Source organism: Zootoca vivipara, chromosome 17 (assembly GCF_963506605.1).
Source record: "Zootoca vivipara chromosome 17, rZooViv1.1, whole genome shotgun sequence".
Lineage (NCBI taxonomy): Eukaryota > Metazoa > Chordata > Lepidosauria > Squamata > Lacertidae > Zootoca > Zootoca vivipara.
The window spans coordinates 7,869,108-7,882,343 of record NC_083292.1 but is presented as its reverse complement, the minus strand read 5'-3'; the positions used below and the strand labels follow the sequence as shown (position 1 = coordinate 7,882,343).

General features: G+C 46.1%; 1 protein-coding gene across 2 annotated transcripts in view; it reads right to left on the bottom strand.

Moving 5' to 3' along the window:
* Positions 1–13,236, bottom strand: part of ADGRD1 (adhesion G protein-coupled receptor D1) — a 259,370-nt gene that overhangs the window by 136,667 nt on the left and 109,467 nt on the right. For both annotated transcript variants that reach the window (XM_035097840.2, XM_035097838.2), the window contains one exon: positions 5,823–5,896. In XM_035097840.2, coding sequence (XP_034953731.2) covers positions 5,823–5,896 — 74 coding nt within the window. The remainder of the gene's footprint in view (positions 1–5,822; positions 5,897–13,236) is intronic.

Genomic DNA, 13,236 nt, shown 5'->3' with positions numbered 1-13,236 from the left:
CCCAGTATCCTAGTGTGTCCAGAGCACAGATAACCTGGTTGACACATTTGCCTCATAATTCATGTAGTATAAAAATATCAGTGGCTCGTTGGCTGCTGGCCATGCTGGTCATGTTCTACCTCCACTGTCAGAGGCAATATGCTTCTGATTGGGTAAAAAGGTAAAGGACCACTGGACGGTTAAGTCCAGTCAAAGGCGACTACTGGGTGTGGCACTCATCTCACTTTTCAGGCCAAGGGAGCTGGCGTTTGTCTGCAGGCAGCTTTCTGGGTCATGTGACCAGCAGGACTAAACCGCTTCTGGCGCAACGGGACACCGTGACGGAAGCTAGAGTTCATGGAAACGCCATTTACCTTCCCGTTGCAGTGGTACTTATTTATCTACTAGCACTGGTGTGCTTTTGAACTGCTAGGCGCTGTGGTCTAAACCACTGAGTCTCTTGGGCTTGCCAATTGGAAGTTTGGCGGTTCAAATCCATGCGATGGGGTGAGCTCCCGCCTCTGATTACCAGTTACTGGGAATCGCAAGTGAGGAGGCTGTTGCCCCAAGGCATCTGGCTGGCTACTGCGAGAACAGAGGATGCTGAATGGGATGGACCTTTGGTCTGATCCAGCATGGCTGTTCTTACGTTCTTAGTGAGACACACATTCAAATAACCCTCTTTGTGCCTGTTGGTGGTCAGCAGTTGCTACAGGTGGCTGAAGCTAGAGGACCCCTTTAGTTACATCAACATACGAAGAGCCTGCTGAATCAGGTTAATGGAGGGTTGCTATATTCCAGACATATGGCAACCCTAGGCTAACAGCATAGCTGCAAAGTCTCCCGTATTCCCCGGGAAACCCCCGTTTTTCCAGCCGTTCCCAGCTGGAAAAACGGATTATTTTGTTTTTTCCTGGTTTACTTACTGGCCGGGGGAGGCTCCTTCTGCGCATGTCTGAAGTCTCTGGACATGCGCAGAAGCGATTTCTGGCATGGCGGCTGCGACGAACCCAAACACTTTGCCACCAATAAATATGCGACAAACCCAGTCCCGGCGTTGTCACTAAACTTTTGGAAGAGATCAGCCCCTGCAGAGCTGCCACCAATTATGTGACAAAATGTCCTCCCTCTCTATTACTAAAAATGCGACACAGGAATCCAGGGGTGAAACCACCACCCCCACACACTTCTCCTGCCGCCTTAAAATAAACCCCTGTTACTTGGGTTCCTTAGTAAAGAGAGTCTTCCAGCTTACGTGGCCTGGTATCTTGATAAACTCTAGGCTGTTTGACGGACTAACCTCTTGCCTACAGTAAAGGGTCTCAGTCAGATTGATTCCCCACTGCAAAAGTTTGCCCTTTCCACTCTGGCAACTTTGTAGCACCCCAGGTTATCCTCCTAAGCCTCCTCCGTGTAACTCTAAGACACAAACCGTTGCCTCTATTCCCGAGGTAAGTTTTGTCCTCTATTGAGCCACCACTTCTGTGAGTTTAGATACCCAGCTGGAATAACTAAGCACATCCACTAACATTTAAGAAAGCTTTATTTAGACTAGATGACTTTTAAATGCGTAATGGTTTTATGTGTACAGGCTCTTAGATCATATTCTTAGTTTCAATTAACAATGGCTAGATAATATAAATCAATTAAACTCCTCAGAACACTTTAAGATCTCCTACGCCTACCCACACTCTCCCTCGCTCCCACAACCCTCTCCCCCGAATTAACTGCCTCCCATTCCTTTTAAACTCCTGGCAGTCCCGCCCCTCAGGAATGGAATGCGTCATTTATCCAGGAGGTTGGGGTTTAACTCTCTGCACCCTGGAGTTCTTTTGCCCACCAGGCCAATCCGTCACAGCGGCCATTTTGGAACTGGGTGGAGCATGCTCAGAAGCGACTTTCGATGCTGCTCTGCCCAGTCCCAAAATGGCCGCAGCGTGATTTCCGGTGCAGCGGCCATTTTGGAACTGGGCAGAGCAGCATCAAAAGTCGCTTCTGAGCATGCTCCGCCCAGTTCCAAAATGGCGGCAGCGCTACTTCCGGACTGCCGATCCCTTATTTTTCCGGCAGGAACTTGGCAGGTATGGCTAACAGTCCATCTGGTCCAGCATCCTGTTCTCACGGTGGCCAACCTGATGCCTACCTTGCTTCCATAGAAGTCGATTCACTGTGGAGCACAGGACACTGTCCTATGCCAGGCCAGATTCTTGGCCCATCTAGACCACTACTGCCTACTCTGACTGGCAGCAGCTCTTCAAGGTCTCAAGAAGAGTGGGGTCTTTTCTATCACCTGATACTTGGTTCCCAAGTGGCCTCCTATTTAAGCAGAGACCAAACTTTGCTCGGCTTCATGAAGGTTGCTGTACTGTGTGCCTTTGGACTTTATATCACAGTAAAGAGGGAGTCAGGGACAATCCGCTGGCGTGAAGGTGCCGCTCAAACATGCTGCAATTCCTGCTATACATAAGCAGGCCCTGCTGTCAGAAAGCCAACTCTGGGATAAAAAGAAAGCTTTCTTGACTGTGTAAATCAGCCCCCTTAAAGCATTGCAAAACAAAGCTCAGCATCCACCATATGCTATGCTAATGGTACACATACGTTGCTCTTTGCTGAGGACTGAATATGCAAATTAACAATTGAACTAATTGCGCACCACTGTTGTTGAAAGCAGGCCCAGCTCTAGGTGCAGTCCCGGTGGCGCGGGGCACCAGGGCACCGGGCCGGCAGGGGGGGGGCTGCATGGCGAAGCCGCGCGGAAGCCGTGCTGTGCGCTGCAAGGGCGGGGGCGCCGGAGCGATCTCAGCGCCAGGGCGCCCGACCTGCTCAAGACGGCCCTGGTTGAAAGATTGCTTTCCAGGTGTAATGCAATCAGCTGCTGAATGACTGGCCAAAAGAACCCAGCAATTGGCATTGAGAGGCATACTGCCTCCAACAGTAAGGGGTGGAACACAGCCTTATCCCCCACAAGCTGTGAGAGGCAGCTGGTTAGCCACCCTTTCAATTTCCCACCATTTATTTGTTCAACAAAATTAATATACTGCTTACTAAAACAAAAGACCTCTAAGGAGTTTTCAACAGACAGTCTAAAATATTAAATTAAAATTACTAACAACAACAGCAGCAGCAACAACAACAACCACCGTTAAAAACAAGTTACATTGAAAAATATAAAACCACCCTTTTTAAATGACCTACCAAAAACCAAGGGTCAAAATTATTGTCTAAGATTACATGCCTGAGTAGGCTTGCTGGAACCAAAAAAAAGCTTTTAGCAGGCACTGAAACCAGTGCAGTGAACGTACCTGCCTAATATCAAGAGGCGGGGAGTTCCAAAGTGTAGGTGCTGCTACAGTGGAAGATCAATTTCTTCCAAGGGCAGGACGAACATCTTGTGGCACTTGTAAAAGAGCCTGTCCCACAGATCTAAAGTAGTTGAGTAGACACATATGGGGTGGGGTGACAACGCTGATCTAGCAGCTTTCTGGGGCACTGTTGGAAATTTAAAGGGTAACCCAGCACAGCTTGGAGTGCTGCAACCACAGCCAGGTAAGCCTTTCGGGAAGGCCAGAGCACCTCAGACTTGGAGCCAGTCTGGCCAAGATACACTCCAAGGTATCTGATGAAGTGTGCATGCAAACGAAAGCTCATACCAAAATAAAAACTTAGTTGGTCTTTAAGGTGCTACTTGAATTGATGCTTTTGAATTATGCTTTTGAACTTGATGCTTTTGAATTATGGTGCTGGAGGAGACTCTTGAGAGTCCCATGGACTGCAAGAAGAGCAAACCTATCCCTTCTGAAGGAAATCAGCCCTAAGTGCTCACTGGAAGGACAGATCCTGAAGCTGAGGCTCCAATACTTTGGCCACCTCATGAGAAGAGAAGACTCCCTGGAAAAGACCCTGATGTTGGGAAAGATTGAGGGCCCTAGGAGAAGGGGACAACAGAGGATGAGATGGTTGGACAGTGTTCTCGACGCTACCAACATGAGTTTGACCAAACTGCGGGAGGCAGTGGAAGACAGGAGTGCCTGGTGTGCTATGGTCCATGGGGTCACGAAGAGTCGGACACGACTAAACGACTAAACAACAACAACAACGAAGGATTTTTTTTATTTTGTTCCAAGGAAATGTGATGATAATGATAATGATAATGATACTTCCTTTTGTATCAAGCTTTCAGTTGTGCAAAGTGCTTCACTTGCATTATGTAACTGCAACCCTTACTTACAACCAGTGGCACACGTGCCCTTTGCCCAGGGGCAGGGTCAGCCACCTGCAGGGGTGGGGCCAGTCGGGGCAGGATGCTCTGTGGGGTCTCCGATGACTCTGCATGCCTCCTCGCACTCAGCCACCCTATAGCTGAGGGGGAGGCGGTGGGCGGACCGTTTCAGGCAGCACAGAGCCTCCAGGCACCCAAGGAGAGATGCGTGGCTCGGGCGCGCTGCAGAACCCGTGGTGAGTGCCGCCCAGCATTTTGTCACCCCCCTCAGTGGTGACACCTGGAGTGGCCTGCCCCCACCGAACCCCCCTTCCTCCGCCCCTGGTAAAGGTGAAGGGGCCCCTGACCATCAGGTCCAGTCGTGTCCAACTCAGGTGTTGCGGCGCTCATCTCGCTCTATAGGCCGAGGGAGCCGGCATTTGTCCGCAGACAGCTTCTGGGTCATGTGGCCAGCATGACAAAGCTGCTTCTGGCGAACCAGAGCAGCACACGGAAACGCCGTTTACCTTCCCGCCGGAGCGGTCCCTATTAATCTACTTGCACTTTGATGTGCTTTTGAACTGCTAGGTTGGCAGGAGCTGGGACCGAGCAACGGGAGCTCACCCCGTTGCAGGGATTCGAACCGCCGACCTTCTGATCAGCAAGCCCTAGACTCTGTGGTTTAACCCACAGCGCCACCTGGGCCCCTACTTACAACAACCTTATTAAGCAAATTGCATTCTCTCCCAAATAGTGCAGACAGCAGGAGGGTAGACTGAGATGGATGGAAATGGCCTGCCTAAGGCCATGTATGGTTGTTTATTAATTATTATTTTTATCATTATTATTATTGTTACAACTATTATTATGCCAGATTTTTGTATTGCTTTATCAAATATACTGTATCTAAGCAGTTTACATAAACTGGTATAACATATTCAATGAAAACAGCGATAAAATCGGCTTAAAAAATAATAAACATAATAATATTGTCAAAGCAGAGGTGAGATTCAAACTGAAGATTTCCATCATTTGTAGCTCTATTATCATCTATTATCATCATTGTCATCATGCCCATCTCATTTATTACCCACTCTTTACTAGCAGGTCACAGGGCTACAAGGATTTATAATTTTAGCCACCATCCTACATTCTGAGTGGCACTGAAAGGAGGAAAAAATTCACAGGAAGGGGCAACTTGTCAATCAAGCTAAAAGAACTTTCTTTAGGCTGGCGGGGAGATGTAACTTGCACTGCTTCCCTTGAACAACAAAGGCTGACCTTCTGAATACAGGATCAGTTTTTGTCCTGAATTTCAATCTCAATGTGGGAACGGATGCTAGAGAACGGTTCCAAAGGATGATTAGCATTCTAATCCATATGGTGGGCTTTATCGTTCAGAAATGTGTTCCAGCTTCCCTTTTTTAAAATCCAGATGTGAGTAAGAAATCCCCTTACTTAGTTTAGTAATGGGGCGAGTAATCTGTCTTCATTTTATTGCCCATGATTTCATTGTTTTGACTGTTCCCATGAACCCAACAGGGAGGGGAGGGTGGGGCAAAGTAATTCTCTGGTACTGTAGCCATTTTTTTTAATTATTTAAAGGATTCAATCCTTTGATCAAATACAGAACTACATCACGCACCTGTAATCCAAAAAGGCACAGTAAAAGTTCGCTCGGTTGCTTTCGTTCATGACTTGGCTGTATTGGGGAGCGGTCTGAAAGGAAAGAAAGAAGACATGTAAACAAAAGGATAACTAGGACACACTGGAATCTACCATGGATAGAGGCAAGATGTTGGCTGGCGTCCCAAAAAGTTCCTTTTGGAGACTTTGGATGGCATCCAAAATCAACCCAAGGGACTAGCTTGCATTGGGATGCTCAAAGAAGGGACATGGCTCAGTGGAACATTATCTGCTTTTCATGCACAAGGTCCCAGGTCCAACCTTCAGCACCTCCAGGTAAGGCTGGAGATGGCCCTTGGCTGAAACCCCCAAGAACTGCTTCCAATTGGAATAGACCAGGCATGTCCAACTCCCAAGAGGCTGCGATCTATTCCCAGTATATATATAAAAAAACTGGCAGTAATCTACCCATTGTCATTGGAGGGAGGAGGAGCGTGCGTGGGGTGGAAGGGGAAGATTGCCCAGAGTTGTGGAGCTTATTTTAAAGGGGATATGCCATAACTTTCTCATCAAACAATACGCTGCTTAGAAACGCATGCAGCCCTAAAGCCAACTCTTGTATCCCCAATTGCCAGTAGTGGATGCCAAACGACTGCCCACATGACACAGGGCAAGGGGGGCAGGAGGCAGATAGATCTACCTGTAGATCGTGGTTGACCAGTTGGACATGTCTGAAATAGACTATACTGAGCCAGATGATGGCCAGATATTCCAAGATAGATAGAACAATGGGTCTGACTCAATAGAAACTACCTATTATGCCCAGCCAGTCAGCGAAGCACTCCTTCCAAGCAGGGCCTCTGATTGGCCTGTTGGAAGCTGCCCTCTTTGGTGGGAAGACAGCCCCTCAGTCATGCTGGCCAAGGAGAACTCCCCCACCAATGGCAGCCAATGAGTGGATGTGCTCTGGCTGCCAGGGGTGACGCTGGAGCATGAGGGGCCACAATCGTTGCCCCCTGTGGAAGCAGTGAGTGGCCAACATGCACATTCAGGCAATGCACATTCATTTGTGGCAGGATATATTTGTCTGATCTCTGTATCTTGTTGTCATGATGGGCAGGGGTATGTTTATTGCATGGGGACGTCTTGTGTTGTTATACTGGGTAGAAAACAGATTAAAACATTTATTTAAGCACACATTTTTCAATGGATTTCAAGCCAATTTTCTCCTTAAAAGCACATTTTTTAAAATATACGATATGTATTTACATATGCATTTATGTGCAAAATGTAAAATATTTATATGCAGTTATGGGAACAAAACTACACTGCAAAAATGGGAGAGCTGCATAAACAGTTTTATTTTGATCTGCAAACAAGATCAGGAACATGAAATCAAGCCATTCTGCTGCAGAAAGTGGACAGAGTGGATTCCTCCCCCATAGACGATTGTTTCAGATATTGTTCTCAAAGATCATGCTTTCCCTGGCTCCAAGTGAGCAATCCACCCTACATAGCTCAAACACTTCTAAATTTAACATTTCCCCCAAATCTTCTCAGTTGGAATCTTTGGTTTTTTTCTTTGTACAAGAAGATTAGCCATCAGGCAGAACCTGATATCATGTTCCCTTAAGTATAGCAATCTATATAAATTTACACATATTGTGTCTGCAATCTACTGGAGGAAAAGCACTTCAGGAGAATTCCATTTATTTAACTTAGCTCTTTAAAAGGGGGGGATTTGATACAGAAGTACAGCAATAATTGCATGATTACATAACCATTCCAAAAAAAACACTCTTTAATTTCAAAACAAGAATCTGGAAAGAACATAACCAAGATCAGGTGGGCTGTATTTTTCATTATGTATTGTAGCAAAAATGTTTTTGCAAAGCTAAGGAATGAGCTGCACTTTCAACCCCTCCAAATGAAAGTCCTTGGGAGACCTCAAGGAAGCAAACCCTTTTTCATGGGAAAACAAACCAATGTTCAGCCATAAAGGCATCCCTCAATCAGTTTAGCCCAGGCATCCCCAAACTGTGGCCCTCCAGATGTTTTGGCCTACAACTCCCATGATCCATAGCTAATAGGACCAGTGGTCAGGGATGATGGGAATTGTAGTCCAAAACATCTGGAGGGCCGAAGTTTGGGGATGCCTGGTTTAGCTCCTTCCAACTAGAATGACACACAAATTCATAAGTGGAGAGTTGTTTCATTTTAAGCCCATATTGATGATTAGAGAAATGCTGCTGTTATTTCTGACTATAGCCTCCTATGGCGTAACCTAAATATGTGCAGACTTCCACATGCTTGAATTTGTTGGTCCAATTATTACAAGCTTCCTCTGCAAACTAACAGGGATAGATAAGTGACATATACTCGGAGTCGAGAGTGAATTTCATGCTCTTTATTCAGCTCGTAGTCATCAAGGAGAAGAAGAATGCCCTTTTCCCCCAAACCATCTGCTTATATACATTATTTACACAATGGGCTTTGCGTGATTGGCTACTTCAGGGTTACACCTGTGGGCCAATCAGTTTGTGGATTGACTTCTGCCAGCAGCCTAATTGGCTGCTCCTGCAGGCCAATCAGGTTGCGGATTCACTTCTGCCAGCCGCCTGATTGGCTGCTCCTGCAGGCCAATCAGGTTGCGGATTCATTTCCACCTGGAGTTGGATTGGGTGGCTCCTGCGGACCAATCAGACTGCTGATTCTGGATCCTATTGTTCTATGATTCAGCTCAGTACATAACAATAAGAAAGATGGGAAATCTAATTTAGCTCACATTGTACTATAAGTTGGTTCATGTAAATGGCACCAAATCATCACACACACACACACACACACACACACACACACACACCAGTGTAGGGTAGATTCATCTGTACATGGGACATAAGAACATAATAGAGAGTGTGCTGGTGCAGACTTTTGGTCAGGGGAAGCATGCTTAATTGCTTTATTGTGCAAGAGTTTTCTTTTCTTTTTAATGCAAGGAGCATTCCGGTGCCCAGTCCCTTCCTTGTGGTCCATAGTGGTGCCGCCCTCCAGCAATATAGAACATCCTGTGAGTCCTGCTCCTCATGCAATTCAGTCCTCTACTGTCATAAAAGTTTGTTTGCCATAAGTCATATGAAGCACAAGCAAAGAGGTTAGAAGGTGACAGTCAAAGTGCCGAGGGTGCTCTGTGAAGCATATATCCTGAAGCATACAGGCTCGTAGGGCCTCATGCATTGATAAACAGAGCCATCTAGCTGGCTACTAGGGAAGAACAAATTGCCAGTGCAGAACATGCAAAAACATAAGCCTCTGTGACCATTTCCAAGCTCAGAAGGGGTGTTCATAAAAGCAGGGTGGGAATAAGGACTTCCATTTTTGTACTCCTCCTTTAAACAAGAAAGAAAGGTCACCTTTCTTGCTAGGACACAGACTTTCCCCCTTTTGCTACGCAACTGTTTTTTCCTTTTTATTTTCTGCTCCGCTCTTGAGCAAAGCACCCCTTTTTGGGGGGGGGGGAGGGTGAGATCCTGCACAGACACTACATTTTATTCTAGAATCAACAGAAACGGGTTGCTTGTTCACACACAATCTAGATCCATCACATTTCTCTCTCTCTCTCTCTCTCTCTCTCTCTCTCTCTCTCTCTCTCTCTCTCTCTCTTTCTCTCTCTCCCTCTCTCTCTCGGTGTTTCTTGAGAAACTAGCTTCATTCCAAAAAATAAAAAGCTCGTTGCACATTGATTCTACATTACCCTACAGTCTGTCCATTTGAAAACAGGTGTAAGTGGCCCCATAATTTGGTGATGGGTATAGCCACACCTGCCCAATAATGTTGGGGACAGGTGTTCACCAATATCTCACCACCACTTCCTTCTTCATTCACCAGGGGCAGGGGGGAAGTCATGGATAACCTACTTAAGGGCGGAGTGTTCAAATGTGTATCAAGTAACCCCACACACCCTTATTGACAGCAGGTTCTAGAGTCAATCTAGTTTTAAAGCATCGTTTTAAGGATGTGTGAATGGAGTCTACGTGCAGCCTCAAGGCTTCCTACTTGACAGGCTGGCAGACTTTCAGGGGCCAGTGTTCCTGTCTGTGATTGAAGCAGTTTAGAACTGGGGAAGAGAGAAGGGTTTGGGGCTTGCTGGGAGGAGGGGGGGTAGTCCTATGAGGCTTCTGGCCAGCAGAAGTTTGCTGCACATTAACAGATCTCTAGTTTTGCTTCTCGATCCTCAGATGATTCACTAGTGCAGGGCACTCCAACATTACTGCACAATTTCAATCATGAATACACATACATAAAGATAGATATAGATAGATAGATAGATAGATAGATAGATAGATAGATAGATAGATGATAGATAGATGATAGATAGATAGATAGATAGATAGATAGATAGATAGATAGATAGATAGATAGATAGATCTAGACAGAGAGAGAGATCACTCTCAGAGTGGGTGAAACCATAACAAGCAAATGCTGACATGTGGCATTCAGATTGCCAAATCTATCTTTCTCTTCTTTTTAGTCAAGGGGAACAGGTCTGGATGCCTTTGCCTTTTCTGTAGAGTATTATAGATGACAACTTGTTCTGAAGTGAGGAACACCCAGGATTACAAATTGCCACCAAACCCTGCAATCTCCCAGTCCAGCAAACCAATTTAGCATGCTTGTAACACACAGAACACTGGCTCTGACTTCTCCATACCCCACACAGTTCTTTGTCAGCTCTACAGTTTCAGGTGTGTGTGTATGTGTGTGTGTGTGTGTGTGTGTGTGTGTGTGTTTCTATTCACACTCACCCACTAGGCTGTGGTCTGAAGGCACATGATGAACCAAAGCAGGTCAGGTTCTGGCTAGTGCCTGGATGGGTGACCACGTGTGTGTCACCTTGGGCTCCATGCAGTGGAGGGTAGATGTGAGGGACAGGGGATATCGCGAAGTCCCTCCCCTCCTGAGTTCAAGCCCATCCCCGAGCACAGGGGAAAGCAGAGAGAGTTCCGATTCCAATGGGGAAGCAGGAAGTCGTGTCCGAGGCTCAGGCAAGGTAGAGGAGCCAGGGTCCCAGGTGGGACAGGAAAGGGCGAATAAGGGGGGGAGACCCATCCCCCCAACTCCGGAATTACGCAGAAAGAGGAGGGGAAAGAGGATGGGTCTGCCAAAGCTTTTGTGTTGGAGAAAGACGCGCCAAAAGCCATTCGGAGGTTCTGGAACCGACTGACCACATCACTCCGTGTAAATAGCAATGACTTCAGCACTGTAAATACGCAGCACCAATAAAAGAATAAAATGCAGAGCTGCGTAGCGTCGTTACTCTGAAGTAGCCCACTCCGGCCACTGTGACAGTAGACCATTCAGATGTATGAGGCACAGCCCCTCCAACCTCAGCCAGCATACCCTCACCTGCCTTCTTACTTAAAGCCAGTCCAGGGGGTGGCACTGGCTGTTAGCTTCCTCCTCTCCCCCCCCCCTCTTTTTTTTGAAGATTAATTGCACCTTTATTCAGATTCCAAACGATGTAGTTTAATTAATCCAACAGTACAGATGAATTCAGTTGAGAGGTCCCCACCTTTCAAAATCTGACAGTGATTCAGCAACATTTGGGAACTAACTCGCTGCTCAGCACATTCTCTCTCTCTCTTTCTTTTTTTCTGTCTCATGAAACTTTATTTATTACTGAAAAAGTGTGCGTGCACACGAAAGCTCATACCAAAATAAAAACTTAGTTGGTCTTTAAGGTGCTACTGAAGGATTTTTTAATTTTTATTCAATTTATAAAACATTACAGAAAGCAAAAAAAAAAACACAAAAAAACCGTACATCTATACAAGGAATAATATACATCAACCCAGAAAAAAAAAAGACACAGTTATTTCTCTCCCTCTCCCCTTCCCCCTTTCCCCCCTTACCTGCCCTCTTCTCTTTCTGCCTTCCCACCCACTTTCCCCCACCTCCTGCCCCTTCCCTCCATCATTTTGATTGTGTCGAACATTATATGAAAAGAAAAAGGGGGAAAGGAGGGGGGTGAGAGGAAATGAAGAAGAAAACAGTGAAAAAGAAAGAGGGCCTAACTGTTTTTTTCTGTATTCATTTCTTTTCGTATCGGACTTCCTGCCAATTCCTGATTTATTTCGTTAAACTTAGACGAACGTACTAAACCCAGTATGATTCTCTAAAGCTCTTATCTAATTCTGGTTACAGGTAGGTAGCCGTGTTGGTCTGGGTCGAAGTAAAATAAGAAAATTCCTTCAGTAGCACCTTAAAGACCAACTAAGTTTTTATTTTGGTATGAGCTTTCGTGTGCATGCACACTTCTTCAGATACAGTGAAATGGGAGTCTCCAGGCACTTATGTAGAGAAGGGGTGGGGAGGGGTGGGGATGGGGAGGGGGGATCACTCAGAAGGGTGGTGGAAATGGGTGATTGACTGACTGATAGCTGTTGATGACTGGAAACGACTGCAAATGGTTTTGCATGAAAAAGCAAGGGTTGAGATGGCTGAAGATCGCTTATCATGTATAATGAGATAAGAATCCGATATCTCTGTTCAAACCAGGTCCCTCCATGGTTTTGAGCTTGGTGATAAGTTGTAATTCAGCAACTTCTCTTTCCAGTCTATTTCTGAAATTCTTTTGTAGTAAGACAGCTACTTTGAGATCTTGTATAGAATGTCCTGGGAGATTGAAGTGTTCTCCTACTGGTTTTTCTGTCTTCTGGTTCCTGATGTCAGATTTATGTCCATTTATCCTTTGGCGTAGGGTTTGGCCTGTTTGTCCAATATAGAGAGCTGAAGGGCACTGTTGGCATTTGATGGCATACACAATGTTAGAGGATGAGCAATTAAATAGTCCTGAGATGGTGTGTTGGATGTTGTTGGGGCCAGTAATGGTGTTGTCTGGGTGTATGTGGCAGCAAAGTTGGCATCTGGGTTTATTGCAGGCTCTGATACCAGTGTCCATGTTAAGTCTGGTGGTTGTATTATTGTGGGTGAGGAGTTGTTTAAGATTGGGTGGCTGTCTGTAGGCAATGAAAGGTCTTCCTCCCAGAGCTTGAGAAAGGGAGCTGTCATTGTCCAGGAGAGGCTGTAGATCTCTGATGATGCGTTGTACTGTTTTAACTTGGGAGCTGTATGTGATGACTAGTGGTGTTCTGTTATTTTCTTTTTTGGGTCTGTCTTGCAGCAGGTTCTGCCAGACAGATACCTAGAGCCAGACAGATACCTAGAGAGAACCACCACTGGTTTCATGACAGAGGCAAAGAGGGATAGGAGGGTCGGGAAATAAATACAAATAAATAGCTGGCTCCAGAAGTGGTCATAATGGTGGCCGAGAGGGAGACTGGCCTCCTTCCATCTCCAAAGTGCTGGGAATGCTCTGTTCCAGGTGCCCGGGCGGGGAGGTTTCTCTCCCACAAACACCATCATTGTCAGCCGAT